We start from the raw sequence: 26,053 nt of genomic DNA, 5'->3' as shown, positions 1-26,053 counted from the left end.
GTCCATGTTAATAATACAAATGTATTTCAAATACAGAATGTAAAACAATATACATTAAGTAACATAATATATCAAATAGAACTTTTCATATGACCCAGCAATTCCATATCTAGGTAAATGCCCAGGAGAAATGAAGACATATGTCACGTTCAACCAAAAACTTACACATGAATATTCATAGCAGCATTATTCATTTTCACCAAAAGGTGCAAACAACCCAGATGTCCATTAAGAGATGAATGCATAAACAAAATGTGTTGTATTCATACAATGAGATATTATTGGGCCATAAAAAAGCACGAATTCCAGATACATGCTACAATATGGATAAACCTTGAAAACATGCTTCATGAAAGAAGCCAGAAACAAAAGGCCACAGATGATAGGATTCCATTTACATGTAATGTCCAGAAGAGGCGAATCTGTACAGAAGCAAATAGGTTAGTGGTCGCTTAGGGCTGGGAGAGATGGGAGGATTTGGGCCAATAACCGACAGGGTTTCTTTTTGAGGTGATGAAAGTGTTCTCCAAATGTGCTGGTGGTTGCACAACATTGTTCATATACTAAAAAAAAAAAAAAAAAAGCACTGAAGTGTACACTTTAAAATGGTGAATACTAGGCTGGGTGAATTATATCTCAATAAAGCTGTCTTCAAAATTAACGTACCATGGGCTGTGGTATTAGAAGAGCATTACAACGAAGCTAACAGCACGTGCCGGTGCACCCCTCAGAAACTCTGTTTCACGACGTGGCAGTCCCAGAAGTTGGTGTCCTTCATCCTTGTCACAGGCCTGCTGGGTAGGGACTGGCCCAGGGCAGAGCGTGTGTCAGGATACTCTGTGACTCTGCCGCCCGAGGGAGGAGACAGGGCCCGCACTCACTCGCCCCTCTGACTCCAGGTCCTTAAGCCTGGGCATGGGTTGGTGCTGGCAGGAAGCGCTCTCTCAGCACTCTCAGGTGGGACTGCCCATCTGAGAGCCATGCCTGCCTGTCCCACAGTGTCACTGGCCTCCAGTACGGTAGGGCCTGGGGGACAGATCGTGCACACGGAGACCACGGAGGTCGTGCTCTGCGGAGACCCCCTCAGCGGCTTTGGCCTCCAGCTCCAGGGAGGCATCTTCGCCACCGAGACCCTGTCATCCCCTCCCCTTGTGCGCTTCATCGAGCCTGACAGCCCGGCAGAGAGGTGAGCCAGCGGCCCTCACCCCGCTGGGCCTGCCACCCTCCAATTCAGGAGGCTCACGGACAGCCAGGGGAACTGAGTCCCATGGCAAGCCTGGCTTCACGAGGGTCCCCCACTTAATCATCCCACCCATTGCATCACCAGCCCCACTTTACAGCTGAGGAAACTGAGGTGCTGAGACGCTGATTCATTTGCCCAGGGTCACACAACTCGTGAGTGACCCAGGACTTGAACCCCTGTCTGTCTGAAGTCAGGGTCCCCTATATACATATCTCATAAAGCACCTGTCCTCCCCCTTGGACAGACAACTGAGGCCCACAGATTTCACTCTCTTAGCCAGAGTCACCAGGTAGATTTCCTGGGGCTCTATAATGGGCCCACAGCCGAGCTGTGAGTCAGACCCCAGCCCCGCCCCCACATGGCATTCCCGTGTCCCAGGATTGGCAGTGATGGTAACAGAGTGGCTTCTCTCTGCGGGGCTGCCCGGGGTTCAGGTGTGGGCTGCTGCAGGTGGGGGATCGGGTCCTGTCCATCAACGGTATTGCCACCGAGGACGGGACAATGGAGGAAGCCAACCAGCTGCTGCGGAATGCGGCGCTGGCCCACAAGGTCGTATTGGAGGTCGAGTTTGACGTGGCAGGTGAGTGAGGGCCCCTACCTTCCTCCTCACGCTTTGGGATCCTGTGCTCCCTCCTCCCTTTATCCTGCTGCTGCCTGGGGATATCCTTGCTCTTTCAGCCTCATCCCACTCCCGCCTGATGACCTTCTCCAAGAGCACTTGTGGCATGTGCCTGAACACCAGTGGTGGCAGGGAAGGAGGGGAGGCAGGAATCCCACACGCCGGCCTGAGGGCTGGTGAGGGGTTTTTGTGCCAAAACACGACCTAAGGGAGGGCAGAGAGGGGCTGAAAATATTCCATGTCCCTCGGCAGGCCTTAGGCAAAGAACCCCAAACACAAACTCAGGTTAGAACTCTGGTCTTGTGATTTGGACATTTTGTGACTTTGGACAGGACTCTCTTGCCCCCCACCCACCCTCAGTTTCCCCAACTATGAAGCAGTGACTAGTCCTACTAGTCACTACAGTGAATATTGTTTGGATTAGATGAGCTCAATCATGTAAAAACATCCTGCCTGGTACATTGTAGGTGCTCAGTAAATTGTTGGGGCTGTGAACTGGGTTGGGTTTTGCTCTGGGGAAACCCCTGGCTGGCATTCCTGGGGTCTAAGTGCCAGCCCCAAATCTGCTCTGATCGGATAGGTTGTCTGAGACAAAGGTCAGATCACCATGCCTCAGTTCCCTCCTCTGTCAGGTGGAAGAAGCAGGATGGGGTTGGGGCAGTGACTTTGCAGTCTCTCCCAGCTGGCCTAGAATGGGTGGGAAGCTGGGACTCCCTGCATCTCCTTCCTTGGGTCTCACACATGTCCACATGTGTTTGCACGCAGAGTCCGTCATCCCGAGCAGTGGCACCTTCCATGTGAAGCTGCCCAAGAGGCGTGGTGTGGAGCTGGGCATCACCATCGGCTGTGAGTCCCTCCCCGCCATTCAGTCCCTGCCCCGAGTGAGCCGTCTGCTGGGGGAAATTGCACACCTGCAGCTTAGAGGAGAAGGGGATGCTCCTGGTGGGAAGGCTGGCTTGAGTTCCTCTGCCTGCAGTGCTCCACTGTGTGTTCTCGGGTGACACCCCCTAGTTGCTGGAAGCCTCAGTTTCCTATTCTGCACAATGGGAGTCTCCTGACCAGCTGGGACTTCTGGTGGGATTAAGTGGTTTGTAAGGCACCAACCATGTGGGTCAGGTCTGTGACATGATCCTCGGTCCCCACCATGGGCTTGACAGAGAGCAGCTATCTAAAAGGGCTGCTGCTGCATCTCCTTCCTACCCCAAACTCCACTCAATGTAGATGGGAGTTTAAACTCTGGATAGGGCTGCCAGATACAGTTGCACAGGTTGTACATGACACAAGGGTGCCCATTTGAGGTGGGCTTAACAATTTTATTACATCATTTCCTCAATGGACTAATTAGAAGGGATGTCCTTGTCTCATCTGCAAAGATGCCACATGGGCTAGAAGGGGCTCCTACCATCTGTTCACTAATGGGAAAACCCATTAGCCCAGATGGATTTTTTTTTTTCCTCAAGAAAACGTAGTTACATTTACAGTTACATGTTACAACCCATTGTCTTAGGTCACATTCCCCCAGAAAGAGCTTCTTAAAGAGTTACATTCAGGGGGGTTATCAAGAAGGGCTCTTGGAATCAGCACTTGTGTGAGGTGAGGGATGGGGACTGGGCAGACGGAGATGGTGGTTGTGATGCCACCAGTCCCATGGAGAGCTCTAGGGCCGAGAAGGCTTTGGAAGTTGTCCTGAATGAGGCTGGGGAGCCAGGCCTTTGCACCACCGTGTGGACCAGGCCACACCCAGGAGCTGTACAACCTTGGCTGAGGCTGCTCTCGCCAAAGGCAATACCCAGAGAGGGAGCCCTGTGGGAGCCGTTCAACCAGCAATTCCTGCTACTGGGAGAAGGGAAGACTCAACTGTGGATGGGTCATCCAGTTCTGAGGCCCACCCTGTGCTAGTTGGGAGTGCCAGCCACACACTGCCCCTGAAGGGGCTTACAGTTTTGCTGGGGGATGGCCTGAACAGAAGGAAAAAGGGCTGATGTGGAACCAGCAGCTTCTATGTGTCAGGATCCACATTAGGTTTTGCCTTGTCTGGTTTAATCTCATGACATCTCCATGAGTTCTCTGGCATCATCCCCATTTGTGGAGGGGGAACTGAGGCAGAAGGGGGGCTGATTTGCTCACGGTGACCAGGCAGGAAACAGTGGGAACATGGCATGTGGCTTAGTATTCGGGCCCCAACTCCTGGGACCTCCCAACCCCACTCCTCGAGGCTGAGGCCATCAAAGGTTGGATTCATAGCTTCTTCCCCCCACCCCCACCGCCCACTCCTTGCCCCAGCGACCAGCAGGAAGCGAGGAGAGCCCCTGATCATCTCTGACATCAAGAAGGGCAGTGTGGCACACAGGTAGGAGTGGCCCTGGGTACAGGGTAAGGGGAGCAGTCCAGGGGGAGTGCCACGTGCCAGGCTCTTTGCGCCTCCCACCCCTGCTCCAACAGGACCGGCACCCTCGAGCCGGGTGACAAGCTGCTGGCCATCGACAACATCCGCTTGGACAACTGCCCTATGGAGGATGCTGTGCAAATCTTGCGGCAGTGCGAGGACCTGGTGAAGCTGAAGATCCGGAAGGACGAGGACAACTCTGGTATGGCCACCACCCGGCCCTGCCACCTCTCTCGGTCCTCACACTGGAGCAGTGGGCTCCAGCTTTCAGTTCGGGGCTCCCTCTGGCCGAGGAGGGAGGTTGCCAGGCTGCTGGGGGAGACTCTTTGAATGAGCAGATGCAAGGAGGGAGCCCCGCACCAACATCTCACCGTTCCTGGGGCAGCCTGGACCCTCTGCAGCCAGCACAAAGCCTAGTGGAGGAGGCCCACAGGGGGCAGCAGTGAGCAGAGGGGTGGGTGGGGCAGGGACGGGGTGGGGCAGTGTGGGGGCCATGCTGAGTGAAGAAGTAAAGGCTGTCAACTCTGACACCTCTGAGATCAGACAGTTGACAGGAGTGAGTGGCCTGGACAGGGGTAAGAAAAAAATGATGCAGTTTGGGCAGGCAGTAGGGAAGGGTGAGGCTTGTGGCCTCTGGAGAGCCAGTCCGTTATTCAGAGGGTCAGCTGCCAACTCCTGCCCTGGGAAGGATGGTCTCTTGTGGGCAGATTCTTCTTCTTCATCTTTTTTTAAAGAAAGCCAAAGTCGGGTTTCTTCTTATCCTCATGATTAATTATTTTGTGTCTGGGGTAAAGTCTATAGTTTAGAATGTTGGCTTCACGATCCTTTTCTTCTTTTTTCCATGGGGTTTGGGTGCAAGAAAACATTTGTGGAGGCAGAGGTGGCCTCAGGGTCCCTGGGCAGTGCCATCTGAAGTCATGGCACGAGTAGATAGTTGAGTGAATGGATGAATTTGAGGGAGTAATTTCACCAGGGCACTGGGGGCTGGGGGGGTCGAGCTCCAGGGTCCTGCCCCGCTGCACCCCACCTGATGGGTGCCGCCTTTGCAGATGAGCAAGAGACCACAGGTGCCATCAGCTACACAGTGGAGCTGAAACGCTACGGGGGTCCCCTGGGAATCACCATCTCGGGCACAGAGGAGCCTTTTGACCCCATTGTCATCTCAGGCCTCACCAAACGTGGTCTGGCTGAGAGGTGAGCTGGGGTCCTGTGGGATACACGGGGACCGTCACAGGGCAGGGGTTGGACTCTGGGAACAGCCGAAGTGGATTCTGACATCGGTTCCAAGTCGATGTCCTGGGTGGCATCAGGCCTGTCCCTTCTCTCTCTGAGCCTCAGTTCCACAGAGGCAGACCAGCCCCTTTCTGGCAGACCTGCCTCCCAATCTGGAGATTCAGCATTTCTAGAAAGTCAGCATGGTGAGCCTTTTTGGAGCGCCTGCTGTGTGCCTTCAGTCCTGGCACAGCCTGGAGCTTTTCTGGAGGCATTAGGGGCCTCCCTGCTGTCCTCTCGTCTGGGGAAGCTGTGAGAAGAGGGTGTCCCAGGCTGTCCAGACTGGGGGGAGCAGGTGAATCTGGGCCCTGGAGGTGGAACAGGGCCCCACAGGGGTCATAGGGAGGCCAGGCCTCCCTGGGGTGGGGAGACAGGCTGGGCCCCTGGAGAAGGAAAGAAGGCTGGCTGCAGCAAGAGGATTTGAGTGGGGCAGGGAGTGGGGAAGAACACTGAGCATCGGTGAAGGGCTCCCTGTTCCTGGAGCGCCCCCTGCTGGTCCACTGCGGAGACTAGTGTGGTCGTTTCCTATCTCAAGTGCAGTCATCCACTCCCACTTTGCCTGGGTACCTCCCATGTGCCAACCGGTTCTGGGTCCTGAGGACGCGACAGTCTCCCCTCACTGGGCTGATCTCGCTCAGTGCTGACCAATTGCAATGTAATGCGATCCCCACATTTCAGTATAAACTTTCTGGTGGCCATATTAGAAAAATAAAAGGAAACAAATAATATGAATCCTAAATACATATTTATTTCAACATGTGTAGTCAATATATAAATTATTAACGAGAGTGTTTTACATTCTTTTTTTTTTCATGTTTTGTTTTCAGAACCCGTTGTGTATTTTATATAGTCAAGTCATCTCAGTTTGGGCTAGCCACGTTTCGGGACCCAGTAGCCACGTGGGACAGACAGCTCTGACCTCCCGCACTCAGCCCACCATCTCCCCCAACTTATGCCCCCGGGCCCCTGGGGATCTGGGTGGGCAAAGCCAGGCACGGTTCCAGAACCTAAATTTAGAGTCAGGCAGAATCATCCCCTCCCTCCCAAATTCTAGACTTAATTTTTTTTTAATTTTTTATTTTTTAGAGAGGGAGAGAGTGGGGAGAGGGGCAGAGGGAGAGGGAGAATCTTAAGCAGGCTCCATGCCCAGCATGGAGCCCAATGCGGGGCTCAATCTCACAACCCTGAGATCATGAGCTGAGTTGAAATCGACAATCGAACGCTTTGCCGGCTGAGCCACCCCTGCATCCCCCAAATTCTAGACTTTGTACGTCTATGAATGCTACCCTAGATGACACTTGCTTTTTGTTACAGTTGGGTTTAACTGAGGTCCCTCAGGCTTGTGCCCGAGTTCCCCGAAGCCTTGAATGTCTCTCATTCTCTGTCCTGTGCCCCCCTCCCCAGGACTGGCGCTATCCACGTTGGGGATCGTATCCTGGCCATCAACAGTGTTAGCCTCAAGGGCCGGCCTCTGAGTGAGGCCATCCATCTCCTGCAGGTGGCTGGCGAGACTGTCACCCTGAAGATCAAGAAGCAGCTAGACCGTGAGCCTCCCCCTCCTGCCCCTGGGGCCGTCCACCCTTTTAGGAAGGGAAATCTCTCTGTCCCAGGTTCCTGTGCCCAACCTCATGGCATCCTCACCAGATCCTATGGAGCTGGGAAGACACCTGGGACAGCTGAGGAGACCAGACTCAGAGAGGGGAGGGGTGGTCCCAAGGTCACAGCTTGTGTAGGGCAGAGTCTGGGTCTGAACCACTCTCTCCATCACCGCCTGCCTCTCAAGGCTGCTTGTTCTGCCTTAGGGTTGTAGCCTGTGCATTCCTCAGTTTCCCCTGAATTTGAGCCCTGTACCTTGGCAGGGAGGCCACCAGCTGCAGTGGAAGGAGCCTGAGATTTCGGGCCTTCCCTCTAATCTGGGCTCCACTGTTGTTCACCATGTGACCTTGGGTGTGTTGTGCAGACCCAGAGCCTCAGGGGCTCCCCAGGGCCCAGTGCAGAGAACTCAGCCTCAGTTTTCCTGTCTGTGAAATGGGTTTGCCCATTAGTGTGCCCTTCCCCTTCTATCAGATTGCTCAGCAGCAGGCTCAGGGGTGGGGGTAGGGGGGCTCGGTGCCTGTGAGACAAACCAGACAGAAGTGGAGAAGCTGAGGCTCACTGAGTGTCTCTGTGTCTCTGAGGTCAGAGGCCAGTGGTGGTGACACCCCCTTTTTGTCCCAGGCCCCCTCCCACGACGCAAGTCGGGCAGCCTCAGCGAGGCCAGTGATGCAGATGAGGACCCACCTGAGGCACTCAAAGGAGGCCTGCTGGCAGCCCGGTTCTCACCTGCTGTGCCTAGCGTGGATAGCGCTGTAGAGTCCTGGGACAGCTCAGCCACAGAGGGTGGATTTGGGGGCCCAGGTAATGCCTTGGGGCCCCAGGACCAGCGACATGCTCTCTCTGGACCACCCCAGCTGCCACACGTTGGCAGGGGCTGTTCTCTCTGCCTCATTCTCTCTCCTCCTCTCCCTGCTTCATCCTTCAGGGACACTTCCAGAAGGCAGACCCTGCCCCCACCAAGGCCCCATTGTCCATTCTCAGGGCCCCTCACTGCTCAGAGCATGGAACTCAGGCCTTTACACATCTTTTGATTGACATCCATAGCCCTGTGGAGTTCCCCACCTTGAGGTTAAGGACCAAGTTGGCCTTATTTTCGTCTTTCTCATTCCTAGCCCCAGTGCTCTGTACACAGCAGGTGCCCAAGCAATGTTTATTGCACCCAGTTGAAGATGGGAAGGTTGAAAGCCCCTCCCCACCCTGTCCCACAAGACCAGCCTTAAGATGGAAACGTCTAGGCTGCCCTCTGAGGCCATAAGCCCCTCCCCCATGCGTGTGGAGACCCATGGGTGGCCTCGGGGCTTGGGGGGCATTTGACCCCAGCAGCTGGCCTTCTGGCCTCTCTAAGGCACAGCTCAGAGAACTAGTGGAGCAAGGCCTCTAAGTGGCCTGGGTGGCTCCCAGCACTGGGCTCACCGGTAGTATATTTGCCTTCCCTGGGTCTCTGCTTCCCCATGTCTTGTCCTTGGTCAGCATCTCTTAGCTTACTTCTGGGGCAGGGTCTTGAGAGCTCCCAAAGGCAGGCAGAGAGGAATGGTTTAAATAGTGAACCTCCTCCCCAGGCAGGAGGCAGCCAGGCTAAGCCCAATGGAGCTGGGACAGGGACTTGGAGCCCTGGCCATTAACTCTTCTGCTGGGTGATCAGGAGTTCCAGGGGGTTCTGGGGGTAGGGACTACGTGGCAAGGCACTCAGGGGACTCTGGGTAGTCACGTCAGGTGAGAGGGGGCAAAGACCTATCCAGGGTCATCCAGCACAGCTGGAAAAGGGGCGGGAAGGAAGGTAAGTTACAGACATCTCCCTCTCCACCTGGCAGGCTCCTACACTCCACAGACGGTGGCTCGGGGCGTGACCCCCCAGGAGTGGCGGCCCAGCCGGCTGAGAAGCAGCCCCCCACCCACTGAACCCCGGAGGACGAGCTATACCCCGGCCCCCACGGATGAGAGCTTCCCCGAGGAGGAGGAAGAGGAGGACTGGGAGCCACCAACTAGGTCTGTGGTGGGAAGGCCATGAGAGAGGAGGCAGTCATGGTCTCCTGGCTCAGTTGGGTTGAGGGTCCCTGTGCCACAGTGGTGGGGACAGCGGAGAGTCTTGTCTGGCTCTCGAGGAGGGGTGTCTCCCAGGAGAGCAGAGGGGACATCAGGCAGTGTTGCCTTGGCCAGGCTGAGATGGGGATGAGGGTGCCCTAGGGAGAGGGCACAGCAGTGGCAAAGGCATGGAAGGTGTTTGCCTTTCCAGAATCTGGTGATCTCCTATTCTCAGATGAACAGCTCAGAACTTGAACCTGACCCTTTTGACTTAGCCCAGATGGCTTGATGGCCTCCTGCAAAGGCCCTCGGGTTCCAAACACCCGCCCTGGCCATGGATGTGGTTTGGTAGCATTGGCTTTGAAGGACACTGCATGACCCCCAGGGGCGACTCCTGCCAAGAGCAGGCCCTATGGAGAAACGCTGTTTCTCATCCAGCCTCAGCCACCCCTCCTGTGCCTGTGCTTTGGATTGGGTACTTCCTTCTGCCTCTAGTGCCTTTCCCTTTCTCTTCCTGGCCAAGGCCTCTGCAGCCTTGGAAACCTAGCTTATGTTCCCCTGCCTCCAGGAGGCTCCCCTGACTTTCCCAGACTCAAGGCATCTCTCCCTCCGCTGGCCCCCAGCTGCTCCTGTGAGCCTCCTCCTGGCACTGGCTGCCTTGTGTGCACCTGGTTAATGACCTGGCTGTTGTCCCTTCTGGGTAGGGCTCCTAGCTGGGTGCCTCGATTTTAGAGCTGATGACGGGTTTGTACAGTGGAAGCCGTGGGGTGGCCTGGACCCTTCCCCAAGCACAGATACACCATCCTCTCCATCCATCTGTGTCCTCGCTGGTTCCAGCTCTGTCCCTGTCACTGTGCTACAATGCCGTGTGTCTGGGTGGGGCCAGGGCCCATCCTCTGGGGCTACACCATGGATCTCCTCTCTGTCTGTCCGTCCGTCTGTCTCTCTTCCCAGGCGTCCTGTGTCACCGCTCTCCACCCCGTCTCATCTGCCCCTGTTCTAACTGGCCACCGACAGTCCTGGTCGCCCCTAACTGCGTCTTCTTCCCCCCATTCCGTGTCACCAACCACTGCCCTGGGGCCCCAGCACTGCCACCGAGGACGCCTGCCCGCCTGCCTGCCCGCCCGCCCGCCCGCCCACCCTAAGGCCCTTCGAGCCCAACGCTGGGCCCCGGGGCCCCGAAGACTCCTCAGGCCCCAACCCGCCTGCCCGCCCACCTGCCCACCAGGAGTTGACCCTCTCTGGTTCCTACGTTACAGCCCAGCCCCCGGCCCTGCCCGTGAGGAGGGCTTCTGGCGCATGTTTGGGGAAGCGCTCGAAGACCTGGAGTCATGTGGTCAGTCAGAGCTGCTGAGGGAACTGGAGGTAGGGCCACTCACCCCACAGACCTTCCTAGGGAACCCCTGTGCATGGACACTACCGATGTGCGTGCCTTTGGAAACAAGCATGTTGATGGGATCCTGCTCGTGTGTGGCGTGCACCACGCACTCACTCGGCGCCCCCCGTGTAAAGGTGTCTTCACACACATGCAGGCTGTGCATGGACACATATACAGGTGTGATGGAGAGCACTGGCATGGCGCATGGAGGTGTGTGCACATGCAGACGTGTGTGCAGCAGGGGCATGCGTGTGTGCGTGCATGTGGCCATGCTCGTGTATGCACAGATGCGGAGGGTATTTTCAGAGCAGATGTGTGTGAGCGCACGTTTGGATGCCGAGGGGCGGTTTTGGAGTCTGTGTGCAGGTACAGCCTGGGGATGTGGTTGTGGGCGTGCCCTGTGGAAGCACGTGGGTGTCAGTGTCAGGGACAGCACAGGGGATGAGGGCTCGGGGGAACTGAGAAGTGAATACAGCTTTGTGCGAGGTCAGCATGGCCCATGGTGGAACAGGCTGCCCGGGAAGGTCTAGGAAGGATCCCGCTGGGTCATTTCAGAAACTCCTTCATGCTCTGAGAACATTAATTTAAACTTTCATTTTATCTGTGCTTTTGCCCCTTAAATTGTTGATTTTTTCCTCCATCGGTCTTACAAATCAAGAGGCTCCTCGAAGAACTGATTTTGGGCTTTGTTAATTCTCTCATGTGTTTCATTGTTTTCTGTCTTACTCATTTCTGTGTTTAGCTTCTTCTTCATTTGTGTTTACATATGTTTTCTACCATAGTGCATCCTAAGCTATGATTTTAGCCACAGACACTGCTTTGGCTGGATTCCACAAATTTTGATTGTGATGCTTTTCTGGATCATTCAATTCCAAATATTTCAAAAAATTTTATTATGATTTTAGTTAAGCCCTTGAATGACACAGAAGTGGAGAGTTTTGTTTTTTATTTTTTATTTAATTTATTTTTTTCAAAGATTTTATTTATTTAACAGGCAGATCACAAGTAGGCAGAGAGGCAGGCAGAGAGAGGAAGGGAAGCAGGCTCCCCGCTGATCACAAAGCCCCATGTGGGGCTCGATCCCAGGACCCTAGGACCACGACCAGAGCTGAAGGCAGAAGCTTTAACCCACTGAGCCACCCAGGTGCCCTGAGTTTTGTTTTTTAAATCCAAATTTTAAAACCAATTCATATTGGGTTTTAGTTCATATGTACTATGGCCAGAGAATGTGTTCCATATGCTTTGAATTCTTTGGCATTTGTTGAGACTTCTTTGTGGCCCAGTGTGTGATCAGTTTTAGTAAACATTTCATGTATGCCTACAAAACAATGCAAATTCCCTTTTGTTGGGTGTAGGGTTTTCTGTAGATCCAGATTGTTCATAGACTTGTTCAGATCTGCATTCTTATGAAATGTTATATGGTTTATTTATCTTTATCTTTTTTGGTTGATGGTATGATAAAATTATCATGAGTGGAGATTCGGCAAGTTCTTGACATTTTGTCATTTTTGTTTTCTGTCCTTTGAGGTTATATTGCTAGTTTCATATAAATTCATGCTTGCTGGAACTTCTTGGTGAATTTTTCTTTTTATTATTCATCAGTATCTCTATCCCTATGTACTTTCCACTTTAAATTCCATTTTCCCCCATAACAATATGGAATAACAAAATTACTGTTACTAAGTGTGTACATTTATCATTTTAAACATATCTGTTTTATGCTGTATGTAGCTGATTTCCCCCCAATCCAAGAACCTTTCTCTTTTTAAAGATTAGTTCATTTATATTTATTATGATTACTAATATAATTAAACTTAATTCTAGCATATAATTTGTACTTTCTATGTATCCCACTTTCTCTGTATTTCTAATCTACTATCTTTCCTTTTCTAGTATTGATAAATTTCTTATTCCTCTTTACTCTCTCCACCACCAAAACAGTCATTTTTATAATTTTTATTCTTTTAGTGATTATCCTTAATTCATTTATTTTAATAATCAATTTTTAAATTTAAAATATTTTATTATTACAGAAGCCATATATGTGGATGGTGCAAAATTAGATAAATGAGATAAAATCAAAACTAAAATAAGCAAAATAAAATATAAGAACACAACATTCCCACCACACATAGATCATGACTGTTACTGCTTCAGTGAGAGTATATGTATTTTTAGGATAGTGAAACCACGATGTACACGCTACAGCTACTCCATTTCTTTCCATACATAGAAATAACTATCTAATACGTTTTCATCTCTTTTAATACCAAGGCCATATGTAGATTTTCACAGTTGACCCCAAATTTCCCTTTACACCTGGTCTGGCTAAACCAGCGCCCAGTCCATGCTTGGCACCTCGTTGTTATGCCTTTTCAGTCTCTCTTAATTTTAGTCCAGCACCTTCTTAATGATGCTAATTTGAAAATTTTGTTTATTAAGATAAAATTCGCATAACTTAAAATTTACCATGTTAAAGTGTAAATTGAATGTTAAAAGTAAAAAGGATGAATTAAGGAGAATCACGAATACCATGTATTCACGATGTTGCATTTACACAACCAGAACATCCCCAAAAGAAACATTTCTAACATCCCCAAAAGAAACCCCACATGTCCCAGCCACTGTCTGCTTTTTGTCTCTATGGATTTGCCTATTCTGGATATTTCTTATAAATCAGGTCATGCAGTATGTGGCCTTTCATGTCTGACTTTTTTCATTTAGCTTAATGTTGTAGAACGCATAAGTTCTTCATGCCTTTTATGGCCAAATAATATTCCATTCTATGGACAGACTAACTTTTTGGAAAGATCAGGTGCATTTGACTTTTTCTAGCAAAGTCGAGTCAATGCCTTTGCCCCCTCTCCTTAACGAGACAGGGCCTGTAGAATGCTCCCGTTTCCCTCTAAACTCTCTCCTCTTGTCTCCCTGCTTGTTTATAAATTGCTCAGCTAGTTCATGTGGGGTTCTAGTCAGTACTCATTCGGGTTGAAGGCAATTAACTTCTTTGCTCACTGTTGCTTCTTGCATTCTTCTTGTTTCTGAGTTCATCCTTTAAGATCTTTAAATGAGACTCTTGGAGTGGTAAACTCTTTGCGGTTTCATGTGTGATTTTATCTTATTTATTTTTATGATAAGCAAGGTAGCAGAGTGGTTAAGATCCTTGACTTTGAAACCAGATTCTGATTTCAAATCATAATATCTCTTAGCCTGGGTTTTCTTACCTGTACAATGGACCCCCCCACCCCCACCCCACTGCTGCCAAAATGGTATTTGCCTGTCTGGTAGTATTGTAGAGAACAAAATGGGTTCTGTGTGCATGGTGAGTAGAACTGAGCTCAGAACAGAGTAAGCATTACTCATTCAGGGCCAACAATTAGTATTCTGATTGTGGGTGTGATCGAGGATCCCCCTCCCCCTGCCCACGCTCAGACCACGAGCCCCAGGAGGGCAGGGACCCTGTCTATGCTGGGCACCGCTGTGACTTTGAAGGCCGACACAGAGTAGTTGTCCACAGATGCTGACTGCAAACAGCAGGCAAACAGGCATCCCCACGAAGGACTGTGTATCCGCAGGCATCCATCATGACGGGCACGGTGCAGAGTGTGGCCCTCGAGGGCAGACCCAGCCACCAGCCCTGGCAGAGGGGCCAGGAGGTACAAGCGTCCCCTGAAGAGATGCAGGAGCTGTTGCTGCCGACACCCTTAGAGATGCACAAGGTGGGCGCTGGGGCTGGGCGCGGGGTATACATATATACACCACTTCCTTAAAGGAGAAGCCAGCCTCCCTTGCCACCTGTGGGTTACTATATAGAAAAACAAATGGAGGGGCGCCTGGGTGGCTCAGTGGGTTAAAGCTTCTGCCTTCGGCTCAGGTCATGATCCCAGGGTCCTGGGATTGAGCCCCACATCGGGCTCTCTGCTCAGCAGGGAGCCTGCTTTCCCCTCTCTCTCTCTGCCTGCCTCTCCCCCTACTTGTGATCTCTGCCTGTCAAATAAATAAATAAAATCTTAAAAAAAAAAAAAAAGAAAGAAAAACAAACGGAGAAGAAACCTCTCCACCGGTAGCCCTTAGAAGGCTCAGAGCCTCTTGGTAAATTTGAGAGATGAGCAAGTGTTAGGGGGGTGGAAACTTGTCAATACCCCCACGGAGACATTCTCCTGAGGGAAGGGAGAGGACTGAAGAAGAACTGAGAAGGAACCCCTTCCCCGGGTTCCCCACTGTGACTGGTGCCGGGAACCGAAGGGTGTGCTGCCATGGAGAACGGCAGGGAGTGCAGCTGGGCTGGGGGCTTGGTGTGGGTTCCACACCAAGGGATTTGGGCTGCTTTGGGGAGCTGGGGCAAAGGTCAGATCTCCAGGGAATTCCTCCTCCTTCTGCTCCCAGGTGACCCTGCACAAGGACCCCTTGCGGAATGACTTTGGTTTTAGTGTCTCTGACGGCCTCCTGGAGAAGGGTGTCTATGTCCATACTGTGCGCCCTGATGGGCCAGCCCAACGTGGGGGCCTCCGGCCCTTCGACAGGGTCCTTCAGGTAATGCTGGGCTGGGGGCACCATAGATAGTGTGACCTTTCCTCGCCTCCTGTGGAAGGAGCCCCACTTCTACCCTGGCTGAGTGGCCTTAGGCATGTCACCTTTTCTCCCTGAGCCCCAGCTTCCTCCTATGTGAAGGGAATGACAACAGTCCTATAGTCAGGTCAGGCTCTGTTACGTTACAGTAACAGCCAGCCCCGAATCTTAGTGTCTTAACACACAAACATTCATTTGTCCACTGGGGGCCGACATGGGCTTGCTCTACCAGGCTGGTGGGGGCTCTACCCTCCCGCAAATGCCTTCCACCACGTGACATGGGAATGGAGACTGGAAAATCACCCGTGGGTTTTTTTCCTGCCTTCACCCAGAAGCAACACCCACCACTCCCCTTCACAGCCTATTGGCCAGAACCAGTCACATGACCCCGCACCGCTAATGGCAAGGGACCCTGGGAAATACACGTGAGCCGAGGGAAAGCTCTGGGATGGCGCTGGTCCCGCCACCCGGTGGTGTTTTTCCCACGCCCCAGCTGCTTTTGTTCCCCTGGCGTGATTTTTGCTGTGTTGGTGCTACATTTACTGAATATGTTTCCTTTACGTTGGCGGAGGCTTTCCGACTTGAATTTATTTTGAAAGGAAGCTTTTCATGTCATTAGGAATGAAAAACCAGCACTCCTTGCTTGACATAGAAGGTCACTGTGAAGTAAAAAGTCAAAGAAGCAAAGCAACGTCACCATTTCTAGGCAGGAAGCTGAGTGGTCTGCTCTTCCATGTTGAAAAAGGGAGAGGAGTAGGTGTTAGAGAAGTGGGAAGGATGTCCTGGCGCCCCCTTCGGGGTTTCTCTTTGATAAAACCTAACCAAAGGGATTGAGAGAGAGCTCGAAGAAGGAGGACTTCTCTCTGTGTGTTCTAGATGGACCCTCTATCTGGGCTGGGCCTGGGCCCACCCTTGAGGACACCTCATGATTCCTACCTACTTCAGCCCAGGCTCTGCTGATGCCCATCTGTCCCCTTGGCTGTGTTTCCTGCAGGTCAACCACGTTCGCACGCGGGACTTTGACTGCTGCCTGGCTGTGCCGCTCCTGGCGGAGGCAGGCGACGTCCTAGCACTGGTCATCAGCCGCAACCCTCTGGCACAGAGCAGCCGAGCCCCGCGAGCACCGGGCCCCAGCAGCCCCCGGATGCTCTGAAGTCAGCATGTGGTCTGGACACCCCAGGGGCTACTGGAGTAGATCCTGGCCGCCAGACCTGTAACTGGGCTGGAGACCTGGCCACTCACTCATCCATCTGTTCATCTGGCAGGCTCTGAGCCACGGACGGAATCTGTCTCTCTTCTCCGGTTCTGTGGTCCCTGCCCTAGTTGGAGTAACATCTAGGTCTTTCTCCATGTTGGGACTCCCAAGATGCCCAGAGGAGCCCCACTCAGTATGGGTTGAGCCAGGCTGCTCAGCTGGGAGAAGAGGAGCCTAGGAGCTAGGGAGCCCAGCTCATTGGGAGTGTTTTCTCCCAGCAGAGCTGTACAGTTGGAGGGGAGGAGTGAGCTCCCTGTCACAGGAGGTGAGCAAGTTGGAACTTGATACCCCCGGTGCAATCATGGACTGAAGTGTGAGGCGTCTGGGCAATGGGTCTGCACACGCTCAGGTAGTTAGTTGCCCCACAGGGGGAGCATTTAGGGTGTGGCTGGGGGGGGGCAATTTTTCTAGACAGCTTCCCACCAAGAGGGATGCCACTCAGGGTGGGAGCCTAGCCCCTTTCCTTCTCCAGAATTCTGGTGTTTGGGGCTTGCTGGCTTTCCCACTTAAGAGGCTCTTGAGCTGGGGTGACTGAAGTCCAGGAAACATCAGCTTATTGATTCTGAAAGTGAGTGATTCATTTCCGCTTCTCTGGTCTGAAGCCTCCAGGATTTGAGACCTGCAGTTCTTCGCCCTTTGGGCCAGCTTGGTGTCAGGCTTTGGGCTCTTGGCCCCTCCTGCTTTTGTTGGAGGTGTAGGCACAGATCTATATGAATATACCCCTCTCATACCAGGCCCCTCGCGATGTGAGGGAGTCGTCTGGGACAGAAGACCTAGGAGTTTTTATTCACCTGCCATTTCAGTGGAGATGGGAAGACCATAGAGGTATCACATGGAAGATGATATATGTCCTCTCCAATCTCCAATCCCATGAAGGAGGAGAGACGCAGAGAGGGAGGCACAGAGGCAAAGGTAGGCAGGTGGGACAGAGATGAGCCATTCTCACACCCAAAGGTGACAGTGTCCAAAGGGGCCATTTAAGAAAGTTTATTCCCACTTGAAATCTGGAACCACCAGCATTCCTTAAAGTCATTGTCCTCATTTTCCACAGACCAGAAACATTTTTGATTTTGAGAAGGGCAGAGGCCTGCACTTGGTGGTCTGGGCTGCAGCCCTAGAGATGGAGGTGGGCAGGCTGGATCCCCAGGTCAGGTCTGGGGATTTGCTTTGCTCTGAATGGGGGGTCTCAGGAAAATGGGGCACCAACTCCCACCTGCATCCTCCATGCTTCCATCCTGTGGAGGCCCCCAAATGCTCTTCCACTTGAAGGACAGGATGGGGAGTCAAGAGTCTTGTTCTTTTTGCTCTGGGTTGCAGCTTGGTTGCTCTGTGACCCCCCCGCCCTTGGTATGACCCTCTCTGGACAATCTAGGGGAGGATAGTCTCTGAGCAGGTACGGGCCTCCCTGTCACGGCCAGAACCATGCCCACAGGGCACCCTGCCCACTCTCTCCCCAAGGGCCTGCATTCTCTTGTCTTCTCCCTCCACTTCCCCGCACCCTGCCGCTCCCTGCCTTCCCTGGGGAGCCTCCCATGCCAGGGCTGGACTGCCCATTGCCTCTGCTATTGTGGATTCCTGTGTAAACACCCGCCCCGGGGTGAAAGGGCACTGCCTTCCCCCCCAGCATAGGGGCACTGAGCAAAAGCCAAGGGCCCTCAGCTTGGGGGCCTAAGGGTGGCACCACAGAGACATGGCCACTGGAAACTGCAGCTGTGTGAGCTTGGGCAAGTTGCCCAGCCTCTCTGGGCCTCTGGCAAGGGATGGGGCTGGACAGTCCACACTCCCAGGGCCTCTCAGCTCAGGAGAACTGTGTTTGACTGCAGGTGAGGGAAGCAGTAGCCCCTCCCCGACTGGTGGCCCCCTGCCTCCTCGGGCTGAGGCCTCTGCCATCCCCCCCCTGACGTATGCAACCAGGCCACCAGTGGCCCCTGGCGTGGCCAGCCTTCTCATATGCAATATTTATTCTGGCTTCTCATGGGGATCATAGATCCCAGACTTGACATTCCCCGATGCCCGTCCCCGGTGAGCATCCTGCCTGCCTATGCATTTTGGGTACAGCTCCTGTGACCTGCCCCTTCCACCCCCAAAAGCTGTATTTTTCTCTGGCTGGGATTAGAGCATATTCCTTGTAAAGTATTTTTCTACATGGGGTTTTCTTAGGGCTCTCGGGAAGCACATGCCAAGGGGCTGCATTGCCAAGGCCATTTGGGGTCCGGGGCCCGTGTATAAATCTGTTCTGCAGGGGCTGCAGGGACTTAGGAGCTGGGAGTGGGTGAGGTGCTGTTGGGATGTTTTTTTTTTAAATAAAATTATTTAAATGGAACTACACTGTGGTGTCTGCCTTTTTTTTTTTTTTCTTTAAATCATAGGCTGGCCATAGTCAGCTTCGGTTTGGAGGTGATGACATCTTCCCTGCTTTTAATTCATTCATCCATTCTGTAGGTCTCTTGGGCTCTGCATCATTCCAGCCTCTGGGAAAACAAAAACAACATGAACACGACAGATGAGGCCCTGTCCATATGGGGCTTAGATTCTAATGGCAGACAGTGAACGAGGAAGCAAATTGTAAAGGATTATTTCAGGAGGTAGAGAGTGCAGTGAAGAAAAAAACAAACCAAAAAACCCAGTCATGGGCATAGAGCAGGGGGTGGGGGGGTTGGCGAGAGCTGTAGCTCAGGGGTCAAGAAGGACTTCTCTGAAGAGGTGACATTTGGGGTGAGACCTTAAAGACAGGAGTTCCCTGTCTTTAAGGGGACAGGAAGAACTGTCCCAGGCAGAGGGCACAGGCAAGTGCAAGGGCTCTGAGGTGGGAATGAACTTGGTGGGTTCCAGAAGAGAAAGGGGACCCAGAAGCAGAGTGGGGAGACCAGGTGGGAGGTGTGCAGGGCCCAATGGGAAGGGTTTGGGTGGGGACTATGGGTTTTATTCTGTCTGCAGGGTGAAGCCAAGGAGGCAGGTGAGTGGCAGGTCTGCTATACAGAGCCCCTTTGGCTTGGGTATGGCCCTATCAATGCCCTGAGTCTTCATAGGGCAGCTGGGGCATGATAAACCCTGAGGTCACGGCCAGGCCTCATCTGGGAACCACAGCTCTGTGTGGGCTGAGGAAGAGCTTCTTCCCATCAACTATGCAGGATGGAGTGCGTGCCCCATCTCCAGAGGTGTGCTAGGATGGCTGGACTACACTGAGTGCAATGATGCCTCTGGGCTAGGGAAGCCAAAAGCGAGTTGCACACAGGGCACGGCTCCTCCTCCTAGAGCTGGGCAACAGGTTTAGGCCCTTCCAAAACAGGAGGGCGGTGTCATTGGAGAGTGACAGTCTGGCCCTCACACCAGCTGCATGCAGGCATGTTCCTGCGTGCTTTTTGAGAATCCTGTGGATCCTCCGACAGCCTTTGGAGGTGGCTCTGTTATCATCCCAATGTTCCAGGTGATGAAAGGAGGCACAGAGGTTAAGTAACTTGCCCTGAGTCACAGGGAGTCAAGGATGGAGCTACAGTTTGACAAAATTATATGGCCAAGGCACATCAGGAGGAGGAAGGTGGACAGAGTCCATCAGAAAGGCCAACAGCCAGCAAAAGAGCTGGGGGAGGGGTATTCTATTCTAATACCGTCTATAAATAATGAGTTACTGGGAGATCTTTTTTTTGTTCATTCAGGAAGTTGGGGAAAGGACCCAGCAGGCTTCCCTGAAGGTGCCCACACTCATCAGTAAAATCACCTGCCCTGTGACCCCCTTGAGGTTAAGCCCTAGTCTATTAACAGTGGGCTGGGTACATGATTCCCAAAGCAGAGGACATCCGTGCCAACCACTTATTTTCTGGGGTCCTGAGTGTCCTCCCTCCTGACAGCCTCATCAAAACAGAACGCACACGTGTTGGATTTTAAAAAGGAAATGTTTATTTTCATGTTATAAGGTGATTACAAACTCCTCTAAAAAAAAGCAAAGATGAATTTAAAATATCAATATACATATTTATCTAAAAAGCAAAAGAGGAAAAAGGAAAGCCCTGCAAAATACAGGGATTCATATCATAAAACATTTATACACAAAAGCTTGTATATTGCAAGACTGAATTACACATCAAGGATCTTATTCGGATACAAATGTTCCTCCTCAGAAGAGTCTCGTTGGTTGGTTTTTTTTTTTTTTTTTTTTTACAAAAGTTTAAAATATCTTAAAAATATTTTGAAGTTTTAAAAAAAAGTCCTGATGAGCCAGACATATTTCTGGAAGGAGGCAAGACCCACGTTCTCAGCTTTCTCTTGTGCTAAATACAGAGTCACAGTTGCTAGGGATTCGAAAATTAATTGGGGGTGGGGTTGGGGAGGAGAAAGAAAGAAATGGAGCCAACATCTCAGTTTGAAGCCGGATATATAACAAGATGCTCCATCCCTCGGGGAACTGTCAGAACATGTCTGTAGTGACACCCACAGAAGAACAATGAAGCACAGCTTCCTATTAAAACAAGAGCATTCTGAGGGCCAGGCATTAACAGGGTACTGGGGGTGAGGGAAATGCGATTCTCTGGCTTCCGGGGTGTTCCTGCCCCTCTCTGAGTTTGGTATTTGGGATGTGGTTTGGTTCGTGCTTGTTGAATTTGTGCACAGTGCTATTTACAGGATCCACATGGACAGCCCAGCCTGGGGCTGCCTGACACTGGGTCTCAGGGGCAGATGCGACCTCATGGGACCTCGATGGTTCTCTCGGATCCTTCCTGGCCTGTGTCTGAGGCTTGGGGGAAGGGAGGCACCTCTGCCTTAAGCACTGGCTGCCCAGAGCATTGCCCCATTCAGAAGAGCAGTGTTGGGGAGATGCTGGTTGGGCTCTGGACCTCTGTGTGGTGGCAGCTGGGAAACACAGATCACCCCATGCTAGGCTGAGGTTGGCTAACTCCCCTAGTGCTTCAGCACCTTGTCTGAGGGGAGTGCACTGGGGATCTAGAGTGAGAATGAGGGCACAGAGGTCCAGAGACGGGGCTGTGTATCGCCCAGAAATCCTCCAGGACCACTTCTTGCTGCCTGGGAATGTCGTGCATGCCCTCAGGCTCAATCTCGCCTAAGGGATTCTGCCTCTTGTACACCCACTGGGTGGCTTCACTGGGCCTCAGTTTCCTCACATGCAATCAGGATCTCAATTCCTAGCTTCGAGGGCTGTTGGGTGCAGGGCCAGGGTGAAAGGGTGCTGCCTCTCCTGCTGGATGGCGGGTGGCCACCTCTCCCACAGAGCCGCAGCAGGAGGTCTGGGTGGCCCGAGGATGGTGAGAGGGTGGGGGTGCTGCTCTCCTCGTCCCTGAATGCTGGAGGACAGAGCGCTTTCCTTTTTCATAAAGGCTCGTCTTTGGTCTTCAGGGAGAACTCTGGGGAGCTGCACTCACCACTCACCACACCTCCCCCTCCTTGGAGAACCTGCCACTGGAACTGACTGGAGACAGTCTGGTTCCAGTCCCTGCTCACTGTGCCTTGTCTCTTGCTCACTCTGGGCCTCATTTCCCCCATTTTACAAGGGTGCCGACTGGGGCGGCACTGCTCACGCAGGGCGGTCCACTGGAGGGACCGACATGGCCCCTGCCAGGCTCAAAGAACCATCTCCCTGGGTGAGATTTATCTAGAGCCCCTTCCCCATTCCTGCATCCTCAAAAAGTCCTTTAACCATCTCCCTTGCATCCCCTTCTCAGAGCAGGCCAAGACTGCGCTACGTGGGGGCACCGGAATTTCTGACCCATCCCAAGGCAGAGAGTGGGCGGAACACCCGTTCTCCAGAGACAGGAGGACCAGAGTCATGAGCTCCAATGACAAGTTTCCTTTATGTGGAGACATATAAAAGTCACGCATCATTACACCTTGTACTCACAGAGCCAAGTTCTGCAGATACACAAGGGCTAGGGGAGTAGACAAGAGGGGCCGATTGGAGACAGGTGCATTGGGAGATTGTCGAGGAAGGGGCTTGGGGAAAGTGGCTGACCTTCCTTCCAGGCGGGGCCTGGGGACTTGGTCTGCATGTTTCTTTGGTCTAGAATTTGGTCTTCGAATCTTGGAAGAGGCCTTTCTCAGGCCATTTCCAGAATGTTGCAATTTGCCTACCAACCCAAAATACTGGAGCTTTTCACTGGAAGGGAGATGTTGTAGCCTGAAATAACCACAAATGCCTGGGCAGCCAGAGCTTGCCAAGCCCCCCAGATCCCCACACATCACCTGTCCCCAATCGTCAACAGTGGTTAGTTTACTAAGTTCCATGAGACAAAGAAAAACAGGTCACATTGCTACTCAGTAAAATTAGGAAACAACAACAACAAAAATCAAATCAGACACAGCGGCAACCATAAATACATAGAAAAACAGGAACACAGAATTCTTAACAGTTTGGAATAGAACTGGGTATTGTTTGGCAGAGTATATGCTTTGGAAACAGTGAAATGTGAATGCTTGCCAAAGAAAAAAGGTTCAGGACTGCCTCTGCCCCTTGGGACGGGGGACACCGGAGGCTCCTCCCCTTCCGAATTTGGGGAGAGGGTTCCAGGATTCAGAGAACCCAAACCCGAGCTGGACTTCACTCCCCACACCCCATGAGGCAGTCACCGTCATTTGTGCGTGACAATGTTTCAGTTTAAGTTTAGACTCTTAACTTGAAAGTGACAGTTCAAATGGCACAGTTTAGGTCCAAATGGGGGCTTCAGGGGAGACGTATCCGTCTCAGCATTTTAAAGGTGCAATACCTCCTCTCCTGGTTCAGAGAGGGATGCCACTCTCAATAGGGCTCTTGGTCAAACCAGTTCTGGGGTGCCGGCCCCCCGAACAATCCCATCTTTCTAGAAAATGCTCCCTCACCTCCTCTCCTCGCTCCCCCCAGAGTGCACTTCTAACACTGGCTACTGCAGGAGTCATGATGTGAAGAGCTTTGCCATCTCCCAAGTCAACACCAAGGGCCGCTCTTGTGCCTGAATGCGGAGGAGGGCTTGGGAGCACTTTGCCCAAATCTAAGATTCAGGGAGTCTCCAAAAGCACTCTTGGCACTCCCAGCTAGGAGCTGGGGCAGCCCTGGGTGGTGAGCTTGTCAGGAGTCTCCCAGCCTCTCGGACATGAGGACAGAGCTGAGGGGGGAGAGATGAGGAAAGAAAAGCAGCCCTCCCTGATACCAGGCCTCTCTGAATGCCTGGGCCCACACCCTTTGGTCCACTGGCTCACCCCTCGTCCCTCACCGAATACATCATGCTTCTCTCCTACACGCAGCTGCGAGAGAGGTCAGCTGGAGAACGGCCAGAACCTGCATTAAAATGCAACAGACCCATCAGTGTGAGGTCTGGAGCCCCAAGACCGCTGGGTCCTGCTGGGCTGGTCTCAGACCTCTACCAGGATGCTCTGGGCAGCAGCTGAGCGGTCAGCCTCCTGAAGGCTCCTGAATGTCCGGGCGCCAGCCTCACCAGCCCTCCCGGGGGCTCTTGCCGCTCCCCACTGGACAAATGGTCCTGACACTCCCTCTGACAGTCCTTCTGATTATCCACCCTTGATTTCAAAAGTATTAGGTGGGATTTTGCTCCTGGTGCAACGGTTTCTAGAGAATCTGACTCTCTGTGTGGCCCCATCTGTCTGCTTTAAGTCAGTCCCTTCATCTGAGGGGTTGATTCATTATTTTAGCATCTCTCTTCTTTGCTAAGACAAGTGTAATGAAGCATCTTCTCGTGGCCCTTCTTCCTCCAGCCCCTCTGGGTCTGGCCAGCTCAAGGAGCCTCCCCCTCCCCAGCTGTATGCTTCTATTTGAACCAGGCTGGGAAGGTACTACACCTTTAAAAATGGGGCTACTGTCCAGGAAAATTCCACCCTGTGTTTCTGGGGGCAGAACTTTCTGCCAGCTACGCAAGCACCGAAGAATTGCTTTTGAAAACGAGATCTATTGCTGGCAAGAAGATCCATTCAAGTGGTAAAAGAGTGTGACAATCTCTAAATGTATATATAATTATATGTTTAAAAAAAAATACAAAGAAAAATTTACCAAGTTCCCATAAAATACATCTAATTCAGTATGAAAGCTCTGCCTCGCCCCGGACATCTGCCGGTGGGTTTTCTTTTTGTACAAAATATCTCCAAATCAAAACAAAAATACGCACACGCACAATACCACACCCACACCCATATGCACGCGCGCGCGCGCGCACACACACACACACACACACACAGAGTAACATTTTCTGTGACAATTAAAAAAAAACAATCCTAGTGCAAATAGAAAGCTCTGTAAACCTGGTCCTATGAGAATCTAATGTTAGTAAACAGCAGGGAAGCAGCCCGGCCGCCCAACAGCTCACATCATGGTCTCTACTATGATGTGGGTGGGCTTCATGAGAGCGCCATTCACGGCCAGGCGGGAGCTGTAGGGCGTAGCCCCCTCACGCTCCACGGCCCAGCGGTTGGGTTCCCTTGGGGTCAGCAGGTACTTGAGTCTCTGGAGAAGGAAGGAGACAGAAGCAGAGAGGTAAGTCAGGCAGCCAGCTTCCCCTCTCTGCCCCCTCCCGCCTCTGAGTCCCACCTGTGGGTTGTTTGGCTTTGGACAAACTAGTAGACCCCCACAACATCTACCGGCAAACGAAGGAGTTGAACTAAGGTGCTTCTAAGGTCCCTCCGGGCCTTGAATCAGGGCAGAATTCCTGTCAGCAGCTTCCCTGGCCAATCCCCTGCTTGCACACCTCAGGGACAGGGAATTCACACCTCCCAGCTCTGACTTCTTTCTCCCATGAAGTTGAAATATGCCTCCTTGTAATTCCCATCCCCTGACTTCTCAGACTTGCAAGGCAGCCCGAGTTTCTGCCATTCGTAGGCCAGAGGCTGGAGAGCTGTGTTGAGCCTCTCATATGGCTCCCACCTTCCCCAAGGAGAAACTCTAAACTCCTTGGCCGCCTGCCAACTCCATTTCCCGCCTTCTTTCACTAGGGTTCCCCCCACCACCGCCGCCACCCCGGTGGGTACCCGGTTCTCCCTACTGGGAGCTGGGAGACCACTGCCCATGTCAGAGCTGCATCTTCTGACAAAGAGGAAGGAGCCAGAGATCGGACTGTGTGACAATCATCCCACCACTTCTGGGCACGGTGAGTTTTGTCCTCCCTGGCTCATTGCCGGATCATGGACCCAGGGAGGCCAAGACCTTCTCAGGATACGTATCCCAGGAAGCCAACAGTGGAATCAGGACTGGAACTCAGGGCTCCTGACTCCCAGCTCCCCTCCCGGCAAGTGTCCATTCAGAGACTTTCAGCTGGAAGCAGTTGTGAAGAAGGAGCCGCCTTACTTCCTACTAGGCATTTACATTCCATTTAAGTATATTATCATTTTTAAAGCTGCTTATTAAAAGCTACTGTTATCTCACTTGGAAAATCCAGATTGCCATCTGCTCTTAAAAACTTGCAAGATCTGGAAAGCCCAGGGTCACACATTCCCTCTTCATAACAACAGGCCACAGTGGAGGCCTGGCTGTCTGCTGCAGCTCTGGAATCACCTTCTCCAGGGCCCTTCTAGCCCTGCCTGAGGGCTTCCCTCGCCTGGGTTCCCTGCCGGTCCTGGGGGAACCCGGCCTGGAGGCCCCAGAAAAAGGGCAAAGGATGGAAAGGGCAACCAGAGAGCCGGGTTCGGCTCCCTTCCATCACACCACCTCTCTGCACAGGTGCATGCCCAGAAGACGGGACAAGAAGCAGATGGACCTGGAGTCATCCCAGGACAGAGCTCTGGGT

General features: G+C 52.4%; 2 protein-coding genes across 10 annotated transcripts in view; one reads left to right on the top strand and one right to left on the bottom strand.

The window, feature by feature from the left end:
* Positions 1-18,662, top strand: part of GRIP2 (glutamate receptor interacting protein 2) — a 90,933-nt gene extending 72,271 nt beyond the window's left edge. For 4 of the 7 annotated variants that reach the window (XM_047743726.1, XM_047743749.1, XM_047743735.1 and 1 more), the window contains 13 exons: positions 1,000-1,186; positions 1,678-1,823; positions 2,628-2,708; positions 4,146-4,212; positions 4,305-4,450; positions 5,298-5,442; positions 6,925-7,064; positions 7,738-7,917; positions 8,928-9,102; positions 10,398-10,503; positions 14,092-14,235; positions 14,903-15,049; positions 16,080-18,662. In XM_047743726.1, the coding sequence (XP_047599682.1) occupies positions 1,000-1,186; positions 1,678-1,823; positions 2,628-2,708; positions 4,146-4,212; positions 4,305-4,450; positions 5,298-5,442; positions 6,925-7,064; positions 7,738-7,917; positions 8,928-9,102; positions 10,398-10,503; positions 14,092-14,235; positions 14,903-15,049; positions 16,080-16,238 (1,823 nt within the window). In that variant the 3' untranslated portion in view covers positions 16,239-18,662. Of the gene's footprint in view, positions 1-999; positions 1,187-1,677; positions 1,824-2,627; positions 2,709-4,145; positions 4,213-4,304; positions 4,451-5,297; positions 5,443-6,924; positions 7,065-7,737; positions 7,918-8,927; positions 9,103-10,092; positions 10,504-14,091; positions 14,236-14,902; positions 15,050-16,079 lie in introns of those variants that run through there. The other 3 variants (XM_047743764.1, XM_047743753.1, XR_007129853.1) reach the window with 3 other exon arrangements.
* Positions 18,663-20,214: 1,552 nt separating this feature from the next.
* Positions 20,215-26,053, bottom strand: part of SLC6A6 (solute carrier family 6 member 6) — an 84,294-nt gene continuing 78,455 nt past the window's right edge. For all 3 annotated transcript variants that reach the window (XM_047743794.1, XM_047743789.1, XM_047743780.1), the window contains one exon: positions 20,215-24,777. In XM_047743794.1, the coding sequence (XP_047599750.1) occupies positions 24,637-24,777 (141 nt within the window). In that variant the 3' untranslated portion in view covers positions 20,215-24,636. The remainder of the gene's footprint in view (positions 24,778-26,053) is intronic.

The sequence above is a fragment of the Lutra lutra genome, chromosome 1 (assembly GCF_902655055.1).
Source record: "Lutra lutra chromosome 1, mLutLut1.2, whole genome shotgun sequence".
NCBI classification, from domain to species: Eukaryota; Metazoa; Chordata; class Mammalia; order Carnivora; family Mustelidae; genus Lutra; species Lutra lutra.
This window is presented reverse-complemented; position numbering and strand designations above follow the sequence as displayed.